The sequence below is a fragment of the Danio rerio genome, chromosome 6, assembly GCF_049306965.1.
Source record: "Danio rerio strain Tuebingen ecotype United States chromosome 6, GRCz12tu, whole genome shotgun sequence".
Classification (NCBI taxonomy): Eukaryota; Metazoa; Chordata; class Actinopteri; order Cypriniformes; family Danionidae; genus Danio; species Danio rerio.
The window spans coordinates 36057023-36081499 of NC_133181.1; the positions used below are offsets into that span (position 1 = coordinate 36057023).

Below are 24477 nucleotides of genomic sequence, written 5' to 3' on the forward strand. Positions count from 1 at the left end.
GAACAGAGGGGCCTGAAAAAGGCAGACAAGAAGGCAGATTGCCATCCATAAAACAATTGTTCCTAAAGCAGACCACCAACCACTGCTGCATTTGATGGCATGTATTAAAAAAGGCCTGAACTGTAGACAACAATTAGTGAAATAGTCAGGATAAATATAATTCATGAAGGAAGTTTAATTGTTGACTGATGTACTAGCACATACACAAGCCAGTGAGTTTGTGTTTGACTGAAATTACATTTTTAATATTTACACCTATATATTATGTAGAATATATTGTTATAACAAACATGCATGATATTTTGTTATTCCATTATATGTTGTTTTGGGAAATATAGTGAATAATTATTTCTTAATTAAAGTTTGTGCATGCCTTTTAAAAGCATTCAAATGTTTGTATGGTGTTCATACATAAAACACATTAATAGGCTACTTACTTACATGTATATACATTTGTACACTACATCTGGCTCACCACAACATGCCCAAGTCGTTAATTGAAGACAGTAAGGCTCTATTTCCTAATATTAGTTCATTAAACTGAGGAAAATTGTATGATCAAAACTTGTAAAGCATTTGTTAAACTAATGAGATGTTAGTTTGTAATGCATTGTTTAATAACTCATTAAAATAAATCGAAATAACTAATTTTTTTTTTACTTTATTATTTTTATTCACTTTAACAATTAAAAAATTAAGCTAGTTGTTAGTGTTAAGACCTTAATAAGACCTCATTGTAGTGTTACATTTAGTACATTATAAACATTTTATGTGCTGCCACCTCACAGCAAGAAGGTCGCTGGTTCGAGCCCTGGCTGGGTCAGTTGGCATTTCTGTGTGGAGTTTGTATGTTCTCCACGTATTCATGGGTTTACTCCAGGTGCTCTGGTTTCCCCCACAGTCGAAAGACATGTGGTATAGGTGAATTAAATAAGCTAAGTTGGTCGTAGTGCATGTGTGGGTGTGAATGTGAGAGTGTATGGGTTTTCCCCAGAGCTGGGTTGTGGCTGGAAGGGTGTAAAACACATGCTGGATAAGTTGGCAGTTCATTCTGTTGTGGCGACCCCTGATTAATAAAGGGACTAAGCCGAAAAGAAAATTAATGAATAAATAAAACCACCATCCCCCTCTTTATTTATTTTTTTCAGTTTATGTTATAGTCCGCTTGAACTAGAAGTTGCTGAGACTTTTATTTCAGTTTGTTGAGGTACTTGCAACTGAAATAGGATACTGAGTAGAGAGAAGAGCTTTCTTTTCATTCCCTCATAACAAACTAATGGTAAGAGGAGGCCTGGTTAAGAATATTGTGGCTGATACCATCAAACTGATGTCAACAGAGAACAATCACCACTGCAAACACGGAAGCAAATGGTCAGAGTTTGATTAAAGATTACCAAAACAAACTTCAGTGGATTAACTTGTATGGATTAATTGATCACGTAAAGTATAGCATCATGTGCTGGTAAAAAAAAGAAGGTTGTACGTTTTGATTTCACGCAGACTTTAACATTGTGATAATCTCATGTCTCCCCATTAAAACTTCAGCAATTAAACCAATAACAAAATTGTAAACCTAATGTTTAATAATGGCGACGCAGTGGCGCAGTAGGTAGTGCTGTCGCCTCACAGCAAGAAGGTTGCTGGTTCGAAAAATGAATGAATATATGAATGTTTAATATATTTTTTATTATTATTCAAATGATATTTTTTTTTATTTTATCAGCACAACTTATTAGTCCAACATGACATTTCTCATTTGATAATTTCAAACATAGATAACCAGATTTTTAGAAGCACCTATTTTACTTGTTATTATGCTTTTATTACACTTACTGGTAATTCTATACTTGACTTGTTATTATACTTTTATTACACTTATTGATGCATTTATACCAATAGGTATCTCAAGTAAACACAATATTTTACATCATACAATTCCAATGTTTCAACGTAAAGTATCATCACTACTTCCTCCAACTCTGTTCTTTCCATCAGATTTGCAGCTCATAGTAACGGTTCGACCAATGGGATGTGTACTTCCGCTCTTCGATCAAATTCATTGGATCTTGAGAAACACGCGCCTGCAAATTATGTACAAACTCAGACTTTAGCAACTAGTTGGAAGTGCTGCGCGTTCTGATTGGCTCCAAATCTGGAGTGTGCGCTCTCCACGGCCCCTGTAGTGCCAGTGATCCGTTTGAGGCGAGTCTATTGTCTACCAAAGAAGGGGTGTCAAAACTATGATGTCACTTGTGAATGAAACGACACCGTTGCACACTTTGAAATGAAATCAAATCCTTATGAACTCGGCCTTTTTTCGTCTTTTTAATGAGTTATTATATACATTATCAGGTAAACGTATGCACAATGAGAGTCTTTGCAGCACACGTATCGGTTATAAACAGAGCCCCCCCGTGCTGTGCGCACTGAATGGACCACTCCACATGAAGTGAAAGGGCCGGTAGACCCGTAGAGCTGATTGAAATGAAGCTACCGTTTCGTCATGGTAGGACGGAGTGGATTGTAGAGCTGGTATCTACTTTCTGTTCTGTCGGACTGTTTAAGAGATTTTTATAAAAATGCTTTATCAAGTTATACCGGATGAGTGAAGCCTGGTGCTTTGACAGCTTTCATATGACACGCAGTTACTCTGAAGCAGGCATTCAGACTGTTAAAGTTGGGCTGTCCGTTCAGTCAGACGAGCTTTTTTATGTTTCCTTCGTCCATCTGTTGAAAATTAGATTTTACTCAAGTTGGTGAGCGTTTAGTCGATCACCCGAGGACTCAGACCATGTACAATACAGTGTGGAATACGGAGAAAGAAGATGACGACTGGAGAGACGTGATGATGCCCTATTCCACTGAATTAATATTTTACATTGAAATGGACCAGCCGCCAGGTACAGATATAACTAACAGCACGTTTCGTTCACCTTCATAATGTAAATTATGTCATTTCCTTACTGCGATGTTGTTATAAACCTACAGTATATGACTCTTTTTTTTCCTTTATGAAGCACAAAAGGAAACGTTTAGGGACTGACAGCCTAACTCACCATATACTTACATTGTATCATTTTACAATACATTGAAAAGTAATGGCGATTGAGATGTCATTCTTTTATCTCCCATTGTGCTTCGTGAAAAAGAGAAAGAAATGTCGCAAAATGTGCCATCTAACATTGTAGTCGGCTCAGACAAAAGGAGCTTGCGCCTCTTCATGGTTGAAATGTATTTTATAGTAGTGTTACCTACAATGAATCATCATTGAGTTGACATCCAACGTTACAAAAAACCTGTCATATCAAAACCTTTCTATTTTTGACAGGTTGTCAGTAAAATGTGCCCCTAATCGTGCTCAAAATACAAAGTCTGCATTAACATTATCGTGCATATTTTAAATTAATGATAAGCGACTTCTCTTTCAGACAAGGGAGCCATATTAAAGCAGCTTTCACCTTATACAATGCAATACTGTTTAATTTTCTACTTTATATTAAAGTAATTGTTAACCCAAGTGTGAAAATACTGAAATGTACTTAATCTTTTGTTTAAAATCTGACTTTTCTTTAGTAGCACACAAAATTAGATGTTTGACAGAATGTACCTCATTTCCCATTCGCTTTTCAATGCATCTTTTTATGTAATGTATATAAATAGTAAGTGAGGGGTCATTTTTCATTTTTCTTATAGATTAAACTAGTTTTAAAGGTATGACTGGTATATACTTTATATATACGCAGTTATGTTGGTTAGCATAATATAATTTATGCTCTGTAAATTGTTCAATGAAAAAAAAAAAAGTTTGTACAAAGATTGTGTTACAGGTCTTGCTATAGTCTGACAGGTTTCCCCTCAGGAGATTCGAATGTTTTGCATGGCTCGCCACAAATGGTATCTAAATGCAAAATGTGGAGAGTTCAGAATGCATTCTCTGAATTGATTTGTCACTTTTAGTAACGTTATACTCGATCCGAACTGTTCTCTTTTTCCAAGGCATCTTAGTAAATATGGACTTTACACAGCTTATAGTCACCTAACGGACTCAATGCTTAAGGCTTTTCAGTGGTCTTTAGAAGCGACTTTCCCACCTTTCTAAATGTTAGTTTTGGTGTTTTGCACACTTTATTCAAATTCAGTGCTATTCATGTGTCATTTATATTAAGCGCTGACACCATTTTATTGCCATTAACAATGATGTCATAGACTGGAAACTGGATCCTATTCAGAAGTCACAGCCATAGTTGACAATGGGTCGTTAATTCACGCCGTTAATTCCTGCAATAAAAGGACAAATGACACTTTAGGAAGCGTGAAATGTGAATGGAATGGGAAAGAAACTGTGTTTGACAGTTTTGCATGAGGTTGTTCTTTAATGTGACTATTGTTTGAGGCAGAAGTGTAAAGCACATTTTGTGGATCATTTCTCAAGTCTTATCTGTAACATTTTTATGATTTTGTTGTCTTGAGTGTTGCAGCGATTGTGCTGTTTTCAAATGTACACACGCAGTTAGTAATTTCTTGGTCCAAATGCAACCTATTTAAAACAGTATGCAAAATTAAAAATGTTTCTCTGCGTTGTTCAAAGAAACAAAGCCCAATGCTCTGTCCTAACTTCCTCATTTCCTAGAAAATGAGCTGTGGTGGACTGAACGGATCTGGCAAGCAGGATTCTGGGTTGAATAGTCCTTCGATTGCTCTGCCACGGGGATGAATGAGCACAGCACTGTGTGATCAACCCACACATTAATCTTATCTTTCATTCTGTGCCACTGCACACAGGTTTATCAGATCTCTCCTTTTTTCTAGGCTTCCATTTGTCCCTATGTAGTGGCAATAGCCACTCATTGACTTATCATCTGCTTCTTCCTCAACTCTCGACACTTCATCTCAGAGACTGTGTTCGAGAAGCACTGCGGGACAGTGAAATTTGCTTGGCCCTAGAGAAGATTGGTAGATTAGAATGAACGACTGAGAAAGGAACGAAATAGGACCAGCTTCCCTTGCAGATGTTCATTAGAATATTTATTACATACGAACTCATGTGAAAGACTCTGAGGTAAAGCCCTGTATGTGTGTGCGTCTGCAAACAAGCAAGCGACCGCTTTGTTCCGTTGCAGTGTCCAATGAGCACAGGTGCCACACCGCCCCCAGGGGAAAGTTGGCCTCTGTCTCTTAGGCCCAGTGATGTGTGAGTGTAATAAAGGCTGCCAGAGCCGTGTGTTCTGGGCGGACAACAAAAGTGCAGCGACACCAAAGGGAAAGTCAGCTTCTGACATCCATTAATGGGCATTCGTATGACACAAGGGATGGAAATGTCACCATATCTCTCTTGATACATGGTTCTTTCTTTGTTCTGTGCCTTTTCAGCTTGTTCAGTCCTGAATTTATTTAGCTTGTTCATTCATAAATGTCGACAGAAAATTTATATGTTGAGAAGCAGGGTTTTTTTGGGGGGGTTTTAAAGCAGAATGTGATAGAGCGTCATTTTTCTTACTCTGTAACATGTAGGCATATATGCATAAAAATAAAACACTTATTTAATCCATATACTGATTTTTATACATTTATAACTGCATTAACCCTAATTTGACTAGTCTTAATAATTGATTTCTTATCTCATTATTACTGTCATATCTATATGTAAGTTCCTTATTTTTTGTAATGTTTTGAAAACTAGTTTACTTTCTGGATTTTGACTAGCAATGATGCGCTTGTGAGTTGTTTCTTTGCATGTGTTCGCCTCTGCATGTGTTAGCGTCTTTGCCTTGTCTCTCTCTGGGAGGAGCGCTTCCCCCTCCTACATCATTCCCCAGAGTTTTACGTTCTCTCTTCTCCATCTCATATGGTTGTGTCCACCTCCCCTTCTGCCTTCTCATTGGCTGCTGCCGACTTCTCCATTGAGAGGGTTTGTTAAGCCAGCAGCATCTGAATTTAGGAGCAGGGATTTTCCCTCTGGCTTTAGTCTGAAAGGCAGAGCGAGTGTGCGAGGGAGGGTGGAGAGAAAGCCAGAGCGAGTGGGAGAGAGAGAGGGAGAGGGAGAATAAGAGGACTCGTGTCACAGACAGCTGAGTGCAGGCTGTATACATGCAGCTCAAAAAGGATCCCGAGGAGGACGGTAAGGGAGGCACCATTCTTTTCTTTAGCGTTTTCATGGTCACTGTCTTTGCTTTCGTCATTTTTTTGTCTTATATGGCTATTGTAACTCTCTGAATAGACTGTCAGGGGAGCACAATGACAATTAGTGTTTGTCCCATTGTGTGGGAAGTGTCCTCGATCTTCTGTAGATGGAGACATGCATTGATGTCAACATTTATTAACATAAGAATTGTGCTTTTTGTGTGTGTCTATTCCGGATACATTTCATTTTCTTGTTTTGTAATTTTGTATATTTGGAAAAATTAGTCTTATGTCTGTTGTGGGATTTCAATTGCAGGGACGGTTTTTAGTCATTCATTAGGAATAGGTTGTGACAGTGCCCCGTGTCGATTTGTGTGTGGAGCCTGTATAGGTTCACATGTGGTAGTGAGTGTCCCTGATGGACTTTTTAAACCACCCATGTGCTTAGTGACACTTTTAATTCATTCCCCCTGGATCGGGACGTGGCAGTCCATGCCTGCTGCTTCTCTCAATGGCACTGTCATTACTCTCTGCCACATGCCTTTTCTCATGCTAATTCACTCTCTAATTTGTACATACAAACCCTAAACTAAACTGTCTGTGGTGTCAGTCCTTGTTTGTGCTCTCTTTTAAAGTACGGTTGCTTCATCAGATCTCACCTGTAGAACCAGAAGTTTGATGGTGTCTTTTTGTAAAACAAAATAAAAAGTAGGACTGTAGAGCATTGAGCCCTTGAGGTCTTAGCTGCACACTGTCATTTATGTTTGTTTCCTAAACAATGGACTGGTTGGTCGTCGACTGCCATAGGCTTCACCTATGGATGTATAGTTTTCTTTGTTCAGACGTGCGCAGCTCTGCAGCGTTGCACTCCTCCTCGTTCTTTCTCATCCTTTCTTTCTGACCAAGCTCTGCAGCACTGCTGATCTTCTCATTATTGCTCATCCTTCCATCATTGTCACTTTCTTTTTCTTACTTTTGCCCTTTCATCTTTCCTTACAAGTTTAGGAACTATATATATTTTTTATTAATGAAAAAAGAAATATTTGTGCAGTTTGTTTTTCATACCTTGTGAAACATGATAGGCTAAGTTTATTATATATATTTTAAAGAAATGCTTTCGCATTTGTCATTTAAATTCAGCCCTTTGTTTGCTTAGTTTTGCCATAAATCATGATCGTAATTTGTTTGAATCGGTGAATGGTAGCTTTAAAAATGACTGCAAGCTGCGATTATGTGGCCTTTCCATTGTGTGCTCCCCAGCTGCGATATCTCTGACACTAACACGGATGGGCTGACCTCCGTAATGAGATCACCTAGTCACATCTCTGCCTCTTTCTTTCATTCTTTTTTTCTGCTTTCCATACTCACAACCCAACAGTAGCTCACAAAAATACCCTAGTGTATGTGTAGGATAAAGGTGGTCACAGACTTGCTGATGGTGGGAAAACTGCTAGGCAGGAATTTGAGGTTTCAGCTGGGCTTGTGCACCTGCCTTTAGGCTGCCAAAGAGAGTGAGTAAAAAAAGGAGGGGGTCATTTCCTTTTCTGATGGCAGACTGCTACTTAAGCTCTGAAAGGCACTTTGTGATGAAATAAACTGCATCTGAAATAGAAATTGACAGACTTTTTCTTTATTTATATAAAGTTTTTTGACTGTCTTAAGCTCACAACTGTGTCTCTGAATTACGTTAGGGAGAGGAGAAGGTTAGCCTTGTGTGCTTTGGCAAATGAAATATTAATATGGTGATTATTGTGTTGGCGTAAAGGGAACAGAAGGTTATCCTTTGTCAAATGACTCTTTATAAGCTGCATTGCTGGTCCTCAACCATGTGGTGAGCATTTCCTTTGAAGTTTGTGACAGGAAACTGCACAGAGACCCCATATTCTCAAGTTGCTTCTTTCACAAAATAATATTCCTCTGAAGGCATTTTGGCCAATCTACTTCCAGACCAAGTGAAATGTAGGAATTGTGTGTTTGTGTGTGCGCGCACCTGCAGGAGCATAATTTGGGTGGGGATGTGTCCGTTAAGCTGGCTTCACTTTGACTGGTTGAAGCCGCTCACCCCACCAGACTAAGGTGTTTCCTGTGGGCTTGTGGAGGGAGGAGTTGTCACTCTTCCCAGGTCTCTTTTAACTCTGACTACAGTCTTGCTTTTTCACTCTGAAAACCGCCACTGCTTTTAATTAATGACACCCTCAAAGAAATTCATTCAAATGCCCCTCTCCCACATACAGAAACTTAAAAAAAAACTTCACTCCACAAATGTTTGCAAAGTTGGGAAGAAGTGAATCTTAAATTAGAACTTTTTGCCAACATTAAAACATATTTTTTTCTGTTATATGAACTATAAACTTTATAAATGTGTTTTTAGAGGAGCCAGTTGTGTGCAGAACAGTGGGTCATTCCACAATGAGCCAGCACAGTGATTCATTCATTGGCTGCACTGTGCGTTGGATGTCCCAGTAGGCTTTTATTTCTCTGACTCACCTCCGGTGTATTGGACATAAGTCTTGCCTCCTTTCATTCACATAAAAGATAGTGGTTTCCTTGGGTAGAAGGGCTCAGGGGGCTCAGGGGTTTCAAAAATCTGCTAGAGCTTTTATGATATCTGGATGATCTCTTTCTCTGGATTGTGCCTTCCCCAAAATGCCTTTATCAACTCCCCCTTCTTTGTCCTGGCATAGACATGCACACACTCTCATGCAAACTTGTCTCTGCCAGGTTAAGGACAGGTGGGGTATTAAAAAAAAAATTTACATAATGATGTGGCCATACATGTCCTTCCTTAACATCGCAATGATATTTTAAAAGTATCACCACGTATTGCTTGGAGTACGTCTTTGGTTTCACTTAAACGCCTTCTGAATAAACCGTGCATTGAAAGCGAAGATACATTGCTGTGTCAAAGCCACTGTTGCGAGTTTCAGCTAGGTCAGGGGGAGGTTAGTTTGGTTTGGCATTAGGTGCAGAGCTTGAACACTGCTTCTCTGTGCATTTCAGACGGACTTGCACAGTTTTTTTTTTTTGCCTCAAATTAGTACGACTTTGCCAACTGCACCTGGCTAAGCACTTGCAGATTTTTACCAAAGCACTTGTACCTTATTTAATACCCTCTAGTTTTTTTTATAACACCCTTACTATTTAACTAATCCTGCTGAAAGTTGTCGCTGCATTTTCATGTCATTTTTGTAACCATCATTCAGTTCTTGGCTGGGGTTAAAAGATTCAGAAGATTAGATGCAAGAAAGCATTCTGTGAAGACGTAACTCACAGGGTATACTTTCATAGTGAAATCTGTCTATGGTAAGGGTGTCGTGATGTACTGCATGGCTGAGCAGAACATTCTGGTAACCCCTGACCCTCAAGATAGCAAGAGCAGCATCAGCGTTAGCTTTGCAGCATGCTGTTGCGGCAGCTGTTGTTTGCTTTTGCAGGCAACAAAGGAAGGATTTCACTCAAAGGAAAGAAACCTGTTAGTTACAGATTCAGCAAGTAGCACAAAAAAAGCAACATTGGTTGTGGAGGTTATTTGTTTTTTGTTTACACTTACATGAGCCGAATGGAATATGATGTTGTTGCATTTTCCGTGAAAACTGATCTTTTGCATTTTCAGTGGAAATCACTGTTGCATTTTCCAAAACAGCTCACCTGACTTAAGTTGATGTGAAGGCGTCATAGGTTGGGAAAAATATTTAAAGGCATTCTATGGGAAAATCGAGACTTTATGTGGTAAAGGTCAATGGATAAAGCTGGGCGGTAACCTGCATGCTGGTACTACTACTTGACTAGTGTTTTAAATAATATTGTTTCTTGGATTGTGTGCTGACTTGCTAGGTTTTTCCGAAGAGTAGTGTTTTGTCTGTACTGTGGTAAATCTGTATTTTAAGTTTAAAAAAGGTTGTATTCTAACCACTTTAAGCAATTCAAACTCAAATTTAGACTTTCTTGGCAGCACAAACATATTCTTGAGGATTGTCCATGCGTGTCTACTTCTCTAAATGAACAGCCATTTGTTAACACAGACATCCACTTAGTTCAGACTCCAGGGAGATTAGATTTTCATCTGTAAGGTCACAGCAGTAACTTTTGATCTACTTCATATCTCAAGGATTGATCATGAGATTAAAAGATTTTCCACTCATTTCTTTTGCAGCTCTTCCTCCCAAGCCAACAAAACCCATGACACCAGTAAACGGCAATGGTGTGAAAGAAGCCGCCAGCGGCTCACTGCAAGAAGCAGAATGGTACTGGGGAGACATATCAAGGTAGGAGTCACTTGACAGTACATTCCATTTCTCACGTGATTGAATTTCTGTCTGTTCTGCTCTCAAATATTTCCTAAAACTTGTTAACTCTTATGACACTGCCATAATCATGTGTTTGACATGTATGTCAGTGTAGATGTCAGGTGATAGGTACCAGTGTAGTAATATGACTGCATACAGAGCCGTTGAAAATCTTGCTGGATTCTTAAAATGTTTTTTTCTCCTTTGAGGATGTCAGAACCTCTTCTTCCATTCCCTCCTTCTGATGGCTTCTATGTCGGTAGCCTGGAGGTGAAATCTCACTCGCATCTCATTCAGCAGTCCGCTCTGCTGCTGGATATCTAACAAGGCCACTGGGCGCTGCTCTGCAAACTTTTCCAGTTTTTTTTTCTTTATGTAAGCTGGTGAACTTATTTTGATCCTCCCCTTCTTTTGGCTCACTGATCCTGGAGGCATGTTCCTTTTGCCGCAGCTGTACAAAAGCAGAAAGGCAATGAAATGCGGAGAGAAACACAGTTTAAAGAGAGAGAGAGAGAGAGAGAGAGAGAGGGGTGGTTTAGTTGCCATTACTTAAGGGCATGGATAGAAGAGCCCAAATCTCCAAAATGTCAAGCAGTCTGGCCAGTTTCCAGCACAACCCATAAAACTCTCAGGTTTTAGCAGATTAGTCTGCTGCTTAGTGACCAGCTTTAGACTCGTTTGATGTCGGGTGAGGAGAAATTCTGCAGAGATGCTCACAGGCTCACCAATCTCTCAAGCCCTTGCTATCCTTTAACTCATGCAGTCCCTTTCCAGATAAACCAGAGCTTCTTTTTGCTGCGCTTTATATCCATCTGCAGTGCTTTTACTCGTTTAAGAATCATAAAGTAACTCCTAAGCGAGGTACTGCGGATTGCTGAATTACAAATGTCAAAATCCTGTTATTCTATACAACCATATAAGTATATGTTTAAAGCTTTTTAGGGGCTTTTATGTATGTTCCAGTTAAGAACATTTTAATCCAATGGAGACTGCAGTGATGTATAGGCATGGGATGATAACCTGTTTCAAGGTTTACTGTGGTTTGGAAAAGTCACTGTTTTAAAACTGTCAGAATTTTCTGGTATACTGTTCCTACATTGTTTTTACTTGTTTTTTGCGACTATTTTATGTAGTTTTTTTAGAACATATAAAACAAAATCTCAAGCAGAAAAGGACCCTCCACATCAAAAGCTACTGGTCCAAAATATTTTAAATGCTTCTTAGAATAAAATCTATTGTGTTCAATGGGGGGGAAGGAATTGTTTTTTTATCCAGACATTTAAAAAGAACATATTTTAGAGCCGTAATCACAATACTGTGAAACATTTTTCTAAAAGGTTATCATACTGTCACAACCTTATACCAGCCCATGCCTAATGACCGATTGCATCACACAGTAATGGTGTTCAGCCATGTTATGATCTTGCAAGTCTTTATTTTATTTTTTTGTTAGATTTGATATGCTTGAGATAGGGGTGTAACGGATCGCAAATCTCACGGTTCAGATCACATTATGTTTTTTAGTCACGAATCGGACCATTTTTTTGGATCAGCCACTAAGAGGAGGAGAATGTAATTTGCTTTCCATTTATTACAAAAACAGTGCTGAAAGACACTTTTAGTTTCAACAAATAGAACTTAGAACCTGCAATTTTATTAAAAATAAAATGAAAACATAATCAGCTGAATAAAAATTAATTGTAAAATAATCAGTACTGTAAATAATTCACTGTTACTACTCCTGTTGCAGATAACACTAAATGTAGAAATCTAAAATAATAATTTGTACAACCCATATTTATTTATTTTCTCATTTTCAAAAAAATATTCAGTTTTTCACTCATAAATCTTCATGTTTCATTGCTTGATGTTTAATGTTTAAAGAATTATTCAGTGGCATATTTTTGATGGCTGGTTGCTGCCACCTATTGGTTAAATAATGTAGTTGCTGCGTACGACTTTCATTGTTGGGCTTCATTAAATGCATAAGACGGTGATTTTAATCTTTACCATGAACATCAGTGGTTTTATCTAAACTATAAACTGTTATCCCAGTACTTATGTTTTATTTGACTGTTTGTAACTTTATAACTAACTCAAAAGACTAAAGACTCAATCTCTTGATTTTTTTTGCATTTTTTAAACATATTTAAATGCAGAGAGTCGAATGATTAATAAACATATGCAAATCACCATCATTTATAATTAATGTTGTGTGGGTGTTGAAATCCAGATCTTTTAATGATTAATCGTGCAGCTTACACTGAATTTGTTAATGCAGGCTAAACAAGTAGCGACAGAAAACACCTTTAATAACCTAAGAAACCCACCACATCCCGAATAACCTAAGACAACTTCCTCCATCATCATTAAATTTTACAAGAAAGCCTTAATGCTTGCATACATGTGATTTGAATGACACAAATGGCAATCTCTTACAAATTTAGTGAAGTAAAAAAAAAAGTATCAATCTGCAAGCCACACGTGTTTCCAACCGTGGGTTGTGATTCACACGAATCATGGATCAAATGTGATCCGTTACACCCCTAGCTTGAGGTAAAGTCTACATGAGGTCAACTTTTGACTTTCTTTTAAAATATGTGGGGTTCACTTCCTGTTGTTGTTTTACACAATTTTTAAAGGCCTGTTATTCATGTATTTTAGTAATTACTCTAACAATCATTACTATTCACCGAGGTGAAGGCTGTTATGCCTAGCATATTTACCTTATTTACCAAATATATTTTTTATCAAGGGGTTTTTTAATGGAAAAACAAAAATTCTCTCCGTAACACTGGCATCAGTGCTACTTAGAGATCATGTGTATGACACAGTGAGCACAGTGACAAATCTTGTTATTTCTCTGCTGTCTTCATTCACTTTAACGCATTCAAAACCAAAGTGCAATGCTGTATTTCTGGAACATCTTGTTTCATTTCAGCGTGTCACATGAGAGCAGTATAATTGTTCACAAATGTCTCACATTGCTTTGATTGCCAAGGTATGTTAGAAGCTTCTTTGATCAAAACCAGTTACTACAGGACACCTCCCTAATTAACAATGAACTTGCTGATGCACCGCAGCCTAAAAATGTACATGATTTGTTCATTTCTAAGTGCAGGAGATGACTCCTCCCACAGAAAAAAATTTGGAGTATTGCTTAGTCAAAGGCTTCTTACCTCAGCAGCACGAAGTAGGCTAAATTTACCTCTTCCTAAGAGACCGGGTCAGGGTCAGCTGAGCTCCAGCATGACTAGGCTGTTGGCTGTCAGGAGAATAGGAGGAGGGCTGGAAGTAGAGGGGTGTGACATTCCTCCTTGATAGACTAAAATGGAGAAGGGGCAGAAAAAGTAGGAAAGTCTTTGAAGACTGTCAGCTTCTCCGCTGGTCGTCTGGAGGCACTTTTAAAGCAGCAGACTGTCTGATTTCGAGACAAGAGCTGGAGGCATCAGCGTACATGTGGGCGTGCAGGACAGGGTCAACAGTTAAAGAATTCAAAGATGTCTCACTCTCTGTAGCAGACAGATGGCTGGAGCAGACAGCATCGTCACAGACCAGTGCCTTTGCCCTCTGCCAGACCAAATACTGTCAGGCAGAGTTTAGTGTGTGAAGAGTAAAGGACGGGACCACAGGAAACTTATTTATGCTTTAATTAATAGGAACAAGATTTGATGAGTGGATTATTTGCAACACAAACCGTTCTCTTTCCTTTTTTTCATTGCAGGGAAGAGGTGAATGATAAATTGCGAGACATGCCTGATGGTACTTTCCTGGTACGGGACGCTTCAACCAAGATGCAGGGAGATTACACATTAACGCTAAGGTAACACAATTTTGAAAGCTCCTTCAAGATCTCGCAGTTTGGTTTGTATTGATCTGAAGTACAACGCAATTCCTTTTATTGCCCCTTGCAGGAAAGGTGGAAACAATAAGCTAATAAAAATCTACCATCGAGATGGGAAGTACGGATTCTCAGACCCGCTCACGTTTAACTCTGTGGTGGAGCTCATCAGTCACTACAGACATGAGTCACTGGCCCAGTACAACACAAAACTGGACGTTAAGCTCATGTATCCGGTCTCCCGCTACCAGCAGGTAAATGGGTTTAGATTGTGGGTGGGGGGTATCGCTTTACAACCTCCCTTCCTTTACTTTTACCGTGCTGTCCTCCCACCTCTCCCTCCCTCCAGCCCTAAAGAGCATGTTTGCTGAATGAATTGTGCAGTTTGTTGTGAGTGAAACTGCAGAGGCAGCAGGATGCTTTTGGCATGAAATATTACTTTGTTTATTGCCACAGCAGCGCACCTCCTAAATAATTGCACACATCCACAGTGTCGAAAGGCCATCCAGGCATTTATTCCTTTCCCCCGCTCCTCCTCCCTCGCCCGCCCGGTATCTTTCTCAGACACACAGGTGCTCATTATTTAGGGGGTTCCACAAATTTAGGCCCTCGAGAGGCACTTACAGATTCCAAGATTTTTATTAATGATTCCTGGGAAAAAGAATTCCTGAAAAATGGCTTTAACTTTGTAAGCAGAATCTACCATAGGTTGCTGCGAGCAATCCTTTTATCCCCACCACACTTTTCTCCTCTCAGCAATTCATATCAATAACAACGCTTTTACTCTCGCTCTCTCAGGATCAGCTGGTGAAAGAGGACAACATTGATGCAGTGGGAAGGAAGCTCCAGGAGTATCACAATCAATATCAGGAGAAGAGTAAAGAATATGACAGACTCTACGAGGAGCACACAAAAACCTCACAGGTAAGCCTCTTAGAACATCGCTATTTGATCGATAGACATCCAACCTCTTAACTCCAGCCCCAAACGCAATGTGTATACAAACAATTCATTTGATTGCGAGAAGCCCATTAACCAAGTCTGTGAAGAGGCGCGTTCCTTTGAGGTTGCATCACATCCATTGATTTATCTTTCCTTTGATTGCAGGAGATCCAGATGAAACGTACCGCAATAGAGGCCTTCAATGAGACTATTAAAATTTTTGAAGAACAGTGTCACACACAGGAGCGCTACAGTAAGGAATACATTGAGCGATTCCGCAGAGAGGGCAACGACAAAGAGATTGAGAGGTACGCAGAGGTCACAATTAAGAGAGCTCTGGATTGTCAGCCTGTATCTAAGGGTTTTTCAATTGATCTTTCTCAGGATTATGATGAACTACGAGAAGCTTAAATCCCGTCTGGGTGAAATTCACGACAGTAAGACCCGGCTTGAACAGGACCTGAAAACGCAGGCTCTGGACAACAGGGAGACGGACAAGAAAATGAACAGCTTAAAGCCAGATCTCATTCAGCTCCGAAAGATTAGAGATCAGTACCTTGTGTAAGCAAAACCATCCTTCACACACCATTCCAAGTCATCATTACTGTTATGTTTGAGTTGACTATTTTTCTGTCAAGTATAAACACTCTACTGACTAATGCTTTTTATTTATTACGCAGTTGGCTAAATCATAAAGGTGTACGACAGAAACGAATCAACGATTGGCTGGGCTTAAAAAATGAGACCACAGATGAGTAAGTAAAGTTTACTTAACTTTTGAGATCATGGATTTGCAAGTGGCTCCTGTAAAGCATCTAACACATTTTCTAACTACCACAGTGCCTACTTTGTCAGTGAGGAGGATGAGAATCTGCCACACTATGACGAGAAGAGCTGGTTTGTGGGGGACCTGAACCGAACGCAGTCAGAAGATTTGCTACATGGCAAACCTGACGGAGCTTTCCTCATCCGGGAAAGCAGCAAGAAAGGCTGTTACGCCTGCTCTGTTGTGTAAGTATCTTAAGATGTAGAACACGGTTCAGTGAGTGTGATGCCACTAGTCATAAGCCAGTATAAGATTCTGACGGCATGATAACCATGGATAAAAATATCATGGTTTGACAGTATTGTGATTACTGCTCTAAAATATATTCTTTTAAAATGTCTGGGTAAACAAAAACAACAACTTTTTTCCCCTTTGAACACTATTTTGAGAAACATTTAACATATTTAGGAGCAGTAAACATGTCAGGCTAAATAATTCAAATGAATCATTGTCTTCTGCTGTCTTTATTAGTTTCAAAAACACAGATTTCTTTACAATATAAGCAGCATCTTTGGAAATCTTTTATGCTGAAGATACTGTTGTCCTAAAAAAAAAAAATAATAATCTTATACATACCTTAGGATCAGTAAACCAAAAAAGTTTGGCGGTTTTAAAACCTTGACTTTTCCAAAACCACGGTATACCTTAAACAGTTGTCGTCAAATGCCTAGATGCTAATGATTTGGGAGGGCAATATCTATGACTACATACTTCCATGTCATCGTTAAGTAAATATTTGGACATTTTGTTGATTCAATTAAAAAAAAAGTTATTAAGGCCATTTTGGGTTTCTTTATTTGTCACGTGGAGGTATATCAAATATTTACCAGTGAGCTAAAAGTTAGCAAACACTTTGAGAGTTACAGAATCTGATGTCCTATTTTTATTTATCACTCCAAAATGAACTTTTTGCAAATAAAAATTTGGATTAAATAATCTAGATTTCAAGAATTCACGCTTAGCTCATGATTTATATTTTTGGCATGCTGTCCCAGGAGAGAGCACTGAGCTCAAGGGATTCTCGGGCCCAGGGCTCCCTCCCTTTCGCAGGGCGAGGGAAGATTGAGCTTAGGTTGACTTCAAAACTCCCCCGCTGCTGAGGCTAAGGTGAACCTCCTGAAAGACATTTAGAAAAAGAGACTTAGGCTTATTTAGTCTGTAATATAGAGCTTATTTGGATGGTGGGAGAAAACCGGGGAACCCTGGGGAAACCCTCGTGGATATGGGGAGAACATGCAGACTCTACACAGAAATACTATATTCTTGCTAAATTCTTTCTGTGAGGCAACAGTGCTAGTTACTGGGCCACCGTGCCGCACATTCTGGATAAAGGTGAAAGAAGGGGAGGAGGGAGGTTTCTTCCAGATGAAGGTAGTTGTAGAAAGGAAAGGAGGATATATATAGTGACTTGGCATTCTTTGATTGGAGGATCGTGATTAGCTAATCTGGGCGAGCTAGGTCAATCATGAGCATGTGCTCCTCTCGAAATTAGTTTAATTTTAAACTTCACCTATATTTCTCAGTCTTTTCAGCATTTATTATACCAGTACCTTTTAACAGATACGCAGTGCACAACACATTACTGTACTGATCCCATTTGATTATGTTCTGTAAGGCTGAATCAGTCTCCTTTAGAGCGTTATTAACTTTGCCACTGATCACATGAATTGCCTTTATCTTTGTCTGAGGTCAAATTCTAGATTTGAACATTCATGATAATCATTTTTTTTCTGCCTACAGTGTGGAAGGCGAGGTGAAGCACTGCGTCATCTATAGCACACCCCGCGGCTTCGGCTTTGCAGAGCCCTACAACTTGTATAGCACTCTTAAAGACTTGGTCCTGCACTACCACCAGACCTCACTGGTCCAGCACAATGACTCGCTCAACGTGCGGCTGGCGTACCCAGTGTATGCACAGATGCCCTCAGGACCCCGGAGATGAAGACTTGCCCCCCGAAAAAACTAAACTCTTTACACTCCCAGGAGGGGGGGACAGTTTCTGAACAAATAACAAACAAACAAAAAACATTCAGACAAAAAAAAAAAGAAATAAACACTTGCTGCAACACACACGTCAGCCACCTTGGAGTTATATATTTTTACAAGAACAATTTGGAGGGCATTCTTTCTAAAGACTGCTTGATTTGCACAAGGAAGTTTTAAATGTTTGTGAATGTGAAAAAAAGCAGAAGGAAGCAGAGGAGGCGAGTTTCAGGTGACCCGCGCTGCTACCTAAACTCCAGCTGGGACATTTTACATGCTCCATTTTAGCTTTTAGCTTGAGCTTCTTCTTTTTTTTCCCCGATCTTCCTGCCTTTTTTTCACACATCCTTCCATTTTTCATTCAGCTGTTTTTTTCTTTCTTTCTATTGTCTTTGCATAACTCTTTAACGAAAATGTAAGGCAGGAAAAAATTTTAAAATTTCTCCATCTCTCTCTTTCTTTCTCTCTCTTTCTCTGTGTTTAACAAAGTTAAAACATATGTAGCAAACAGACGACTGACACTTTCTGAGTGTTCTCACAGTGACTGCTGCTGAACGAGAGGTTGTGGGAGGGTTGTTTGGGAGGGCACACGTGAAAATGTGTTGTAGTCTTAAAAACAAAGTTTTTTTTTTTTGTCCTAATTTTCTGTTTTTCTGGATCAAAATATCTGTCCTTTCTAACCAGAAAAGATCATTACAGTTCAGTACAAAGACCAAAGTTGGCATGGGGAGGACTTTTTATTATTATTGTTATTATTATTTGGCTTATATTAAATGAGCGGCAAGTTAATACATGTTTGCAAACGACACAAAATAGTTTGGGTCTGTGTCCTGTGGAGTACCAAGTTATTGTTAAGAACCAAAATCGTATGCACAGACACAGTTAACATAAAGCACTTATGTAGAACTGAAAAGTAAGCGCTGCATGTTTAAACACCAAATTTAAAAACAATGATTCACGTATGTGTCTGTGTTGTTGTTTTTTTTAACTAATGTGGCATCTAAATGTCTGGTCTAGAACAATTGGATTTGTGTAGCTCACACATACGATCAAGAAAACGTCGGAGCAGCGTGTATGTTACAGCAGATGTGCTTTAGTACATAACTTGAAATAAAAAGTGCAATCCAGCTTTTGATGGTAGCGAAGTGGTCTGTCAGAGAGAAACAAACTGCTCTCAGTTGCATCAAAAAGCGATAATCACTTGAACCTTTTGAAGAATTGATTTTGTTTTGTTTTGTTTTGTTTAAAAAAAAGCCCCTTTATTGCCTAGTGCTTCTCTTTTTAGCAGGTTGACTCGTTCTGTATCAGAAAAGAGAAAATACACTTTTCATTGTGGCTGCCTGTTGCTTTTAATGTCACACAATAAAACCTTTATGAAAATATATTTACAGCATGTCGGTATGTCAGTTACATCACTGTCCTGTTTTGGTCTTATTTTTTGTACTAGTAGGTTTTCTAGTTGAGTATTTCAGTTCACATAGGGTTTTTTTTTTTTCTTTTGTTCTCTTACAGTTTTCCCCTTTTCACAATTTGGCCATACACTGAAAAGTTGTTAGAGTTAGCCAGCTCCCTTACCCACCACTGCAACTACCCAACTGTTCCCCTCAATGCACAGCCTGATAAACAGCAGCAAATAAGCTGCAAACGAAATCGCATACTACTCACTAAGATACTATGTTTGAATTTGAATTTAATACACAACCGTTAGAAAAGGACACTCTATATTCATCTTATTTTTCGCGTACGAGCGAGCGCAGCCATATGAATCTTTTTGGCTTGAGACTTTCGCTCTTATTCAGTTCTATTCATATTCAGATGTTAAAAACGGCTCGTTACATTGAAAACTGACATTATCTTATATTATTCTACTTTGTCTGTATAGTTATGGACCCACTTGTATGTAGAGCGAGAAATTTGATCGTTTTCTGCCTTTTATAATATCGATAGTATACTTGTAGTATCTGTCGTTTATCGTTATCACGTGACACATTCACATTGGATGTCCCAGTGTCCACTGGATATGCAGTTCATAATCTGGCCAGAAGTAGTAGGTCATCCAGGTACATTTTGCCTATTGTTTATCAAATAATAGGAATTCGGACAAACTACTTGGCTCACATTCTGTTTTTTGTTTTCAGCCTAGGCTGAAAAAATGGTGTCTGCAAAATTGTTGCAAACAATTTATATGTGTTGAATTCAAACTAACAAATGAAATTTTGTGATGTTTAACTTTAATTTGTTTGAATAAATTTAGTCCAAATAAATAGTTTACAACCCCTTAACCACTAAAAAAGTTAGTAAATCCAATAAATCATCTTTGAATAATTTTTTTTTTTATTGTAGGCTGGTTCGCTAGTTTTAGCTGGTCGACCAACGCAATCGCACAACAATTCGTAACTTTTTGATTTAGTGGATAATTCGTATGAATTTGTACAATCTAATTAAAAAAATGTAGTATGATTTGCTCATCACCCAATGACGGTTGGGTTTAGGGCTGGAGTTGGGTGCCATGCCTCCTGTTTAAAATCGTACATTTTCATACGACTAAACTCGTTCGAATTTGTACAATCTAATTTGTACAATTTAGTACGATTTGCTTATCACTCAATGACGATTGGGTTTAGGGGTGGGGTTTGGTGCCACGCCTCCTTTTTAAAATCGTACATTTTCATGCGACTAAACTCATACAAATTCATACAAATTAGCCACTAAACTGACAAAACATAAAATACTTGCATTTTCTCGTAAGAACAGGCTGGGTTGACCAGCCTAGGTTTTTTAGAGGGGTTTTGGCCATTCCAGGCTAGCTTTCCGCCATTTCCAGGTCTTAGCTGGTCAGGCTGGGAGATGACCAGCTAAAACCAACTTGACCAGCCTAGCCAGACTGAGAGCACAGCCAAAACCAGCTATGTCCAGCTTAAATCAGGCTGGTCAAGCTGTTTTTTTTTTTTTGTTTTTTTTTTTTGCTGGTTTTAGCTGGTCATCTTCCAGCCTGGAAATGGCCTAAACCCCTCTGAAACCAAACCAGCCAACCAGCTTAGACAGGTTTACGCTGTTTTCTCAGCAGAAGTATGGGATTTTGGACGCATCAAAAGTAAAATTTATATTCAACTATATTGTCAAAATATTCTCCCAGAAAACTTTCAAATTGTATATGTGATTACGAATTTGTCGATGCTCACAATAGCTGTTTTTTCTCACAAGATCGGGTTGTTTGTTTGGATCAGCTGTGTCATACGAGACGGGAAACTTTAGTTGGAGTCTTCTGGTGGTTAGTTTGGTGGTGGTGATGATGGGGTCCAAACAGACAGAGCATTCAGTCAAATCAGCTGTTGAGATTAAGTTACATCCTCGAGCCCTAATGAAAACCACATGCAGCCGATGGAGGTTTTTTCTTTTCTCCCATCCACTGTTTATTTCAGCTGTTCATCCTGTTGCTATTGAAAGTGACTGTGGTTTGATTGGGTGTTATTGGCAGAACTCAGTGTTCTTGTCTCGTCTGCTTTACCATGGCTGTGGTACGGCTTGATCTCGCTCACCCAGAACATGCTCGCCTCTGAAAGTTGATTTTTAGTTCTGTGTGTGCGATTTGTTCTAGAAAACATCTGCGGAGCTTTGGTTTTACCATTTTTTCAATGGAACATTGTATGTTGCTGTGTTCAGAATCACAGGTCCAGTTTTATTTTTATTCTGTCCTCAATTCTTTTTTAATTATTATTTGTTTGTTTGTTTTTGCTTGAAGCTGGGTCCTGAGGGCCCCCCTGTCTATTACTTGAACTCTTGCATCACTCACCATTGAATGTCTTTAATAATGCATAGATATAACATATATTAAAACACAGGAAATCCCCTTTATGGTGCGAATGGAAACATGGGTGGACATATTTAGGAGTAGAACTCAACGTGTGTGTTTTGTCGAAATGAAAGGGGTTTATTTATGTTCACAAAGCTCAGATATGACAGATTATTGGAGTCCAATATAGCACACATCATATTTAAAGAGTTTTAGTTATTTAATAGGCTGGTCAACAACATGTTATGTTTGACAATTTACGCCATGACATGATATTGATTAAAGAAAGTAAAGAAAAACGAAATGTTTTAATCACTGTTTTGCTATTTTTATTAGCATTTTCCCACACATCGAGACCAAAGATTTAAGTTTGCTTTGATTACATTGTTTGGTTAGTACTAGTTTTAAAAAGATGCATACCCCACCCCCACACCCCAGTATTTCAATTGCCTTGCTTTCATGCAAACTTAATTTTGTGTCTTAGTTTTTGGGTTGCTATCGCCATCCCCTTGCTTGTCAGAAAAACATCTGTTACTGTCCGTATATATTTGAGGGCTCGCTGTGGATTGGCTGGGCTGCATTTGTTTTGTTTTTGCCATTTGAAAAATGATAGTTTGTTTACCGAACTGAGTTTTGTTAAGCCTCAAAGTAAACAGATCAGCCTAAAGCTGTTCATTTTTGCACTCACTTGTTTGTAATGGGTATATACTTTATTTGTGTGAGTGTGCCATCTTAGATTTTTTTTGTCATTAATTTGTCTTTTCAGTCACTAAAGTCAGCGAAATTGAGTGTCTCTAAGCATTTTTTATTTACAGAATAGTCTCGCAGACTCCAGATAGATTCTTTCTTGCTCTTTTTCATTGTTTTGTAAAATTCATAAAGAAAACAGACAACCCTATACCACACAGAAATGTATGTTTTTTATTTGTTTTTGTTTTTTAAGTGATTGTCATTCTCTGCAGGGCAGAAAGCAGTAGGGATTGCTTGCTTTCTTTGTTTCTATACTCAAGAAAGCATTTGTTTTTTATCGCGAAAGTTTTTTCAGGGACGTGAAAAGCATTGCATTGGGAATTCGTATGAGAGACATTTACTAGAGTGCTTTTTTTTTGTATTGAAGTGGGAATGGGGGAAGCTTGCAAATCATAACAAGCCGACAAAATCAACAGTGCATTGCTTCAAAAGCTCAGAGGGTTTGGACATGAACCAAAACAACTTTTTTTTTTTTCTTGGACTCTTAACTGCTGGAGTTTTCAGATAGACACGGTATACAAAGCAGGTGTTATGACTAGAAGACCTGGCTAAGGTTATTTCCGGACTGTTAACTAGCACTGGCTATTTTCCCCTTGTGCAGTTCTGCAAAGTTTTATTTGCAGTCAGGTTTGAATATGTTGTGATTCTCGTTGGGAGTCTTTTGTGTTCTTACCACAGCTGTCCTACCGTGATATCCAGCCCATTTCTTATATAAAAATAAAATAAAATAAAAACAAATGTTTTCAGAAAAAGGAAAAGAGGAAAAAAACGATCACTCTCCTTCCCACTTTGACATACGTAAAACCCAGCATGCTTTGTTACTCTTGACTGTTGTTTTGTGTATGGAAAAAACTTACAAAAAAAGGAAAAGTAAAAAGAAAAAAAAATAAGATGTGGAACAAAACTGTTATTTGTCTGTTTATGGTGTAGTCGAATATAAATTTTACTATAGCTTATGACTTTTTTTCATGCTTTTTTCAGCTGAAATAAGTTGGAGCCCTTTGTTGCAGTGACAAACTCAAAATGATGTTCAGAAAAACTGAGACAGAGGAGCTGAAGCAATAGACGACAGCGATTTTTCAGTACCGTTTGCACAACCTCTACCGACATGTAAAATGCATCTTATGGAAAACCTTTAAATTTCACTCTCAGATCAATGTATAGTTTAAATACACACTTTATTCTGCATAATGCAAAATATTTCCTCAACACCAGCAGTGTTTTCATCTTTTATAGACTCAGCTTGAGCAATAAGCCACGGGCCTTTGATGTCTGAGAAATAAAAAAAGCACTCCAATGAAAATAAACATGTTGCTCTGGCTCTGGTTCATATAACCTTGTATAATGTCTTCTTCGGACAAGTTATGGCACAAAAAGGACACGAGACACTGATCTCCTGTTCGTTGCATGTAGAGAACAAGAGACGTCAGAAATCCTCTCTCTCAGTATTTGAATATCATTGTTGCTTCAGACTTCTCGGTATTCTTCAGTTACGACTTCCGACACAAAACATTTTCTTGTATCTGTTACGATAGTTTGTATTGGTTGTAGACTCTCCATTTGTTATGAGGTGAACTCATGTATATACTCAATGGAACTCCACATTATTCAGTTCTCTTGCAGAATAAAGAAAAATATTTTGTTCAAAATATCCATCTCTGTGCATTTGTCTTGGTTTGTGCGAGCAGCTTTTATTATTATTAATAACACTGTCAAACATTGCCAAATCTAACATGCACATCTCTTTTCAAGATTAGTATGGTTTCAAAGTGGAATTAACCTTTGGTAACACTTTAATTTGATGGTTCGTTTGAGTTTTAGTAGACTGTCTGCTTAATATCTGATGATACTGCTCCTTCAACAGACATTTAACTGACTATAAGAAACTTTGCAAGTACATGTAACCTTACCTAACCCTAACCCCAAACTAACAGTC

At 38.5% G+C, this 24477-nt stretch overlaps 1 protein-coding gene and 1 long non-coding RNA gene across 7 annotated transcripts in view; one reads left to right on the forward strand and one right to left on the reverse strand.

The window, feature by feature from the left end:
* pik3r3b (phosphoinositide-3-kinase, regulatory subunit 3b (gamma)) overlaps positions 1 to 24192 on the forward strand; it is a 462891-nt gene extending 438699 nt beyond the window's left edge. For 4 of the 6 annotated variants that reach the window (XM_073952390.1, XM_021476737.3, XM_073952389.1 and 1 more), the window contains 9 exons: positions 10274 to 10385; positions 14131 to 14229; positions 14321 to 14501; positions 15046 to 15171; positions 15355 to 15497; positions 15574 to 15750; positions 15870 to 15944; positions 16030 to 16200; positions 17756 to 19378. In XM_073952390.1, the coding sequence (XP_073808491.1) occupies positions 10274 to 10385; positions 14131 to 14229; positions 14321 to 14501; positions 15046 to 15171; positions 15355 to 15497; positions 15574 to 15750; positions 15870 to 15944; positions 16030 to 16200; positions 17756 to 17957 (1286 nt within the window). In that variant the 3' untranslated portion in view covers positions 17958 to 19378. 6 annotated transcript variants of the gene reach the window in all.
* LOC141386311 (uncharacterized) overlaps positions 1 to 24477 on the reverse strand; it is a 120428-nt gene that overhangs the window by 64349 nt on the left and 31602 nt on the right. The gene's annotated exons all lie outside the window — the stretch shown is intronic.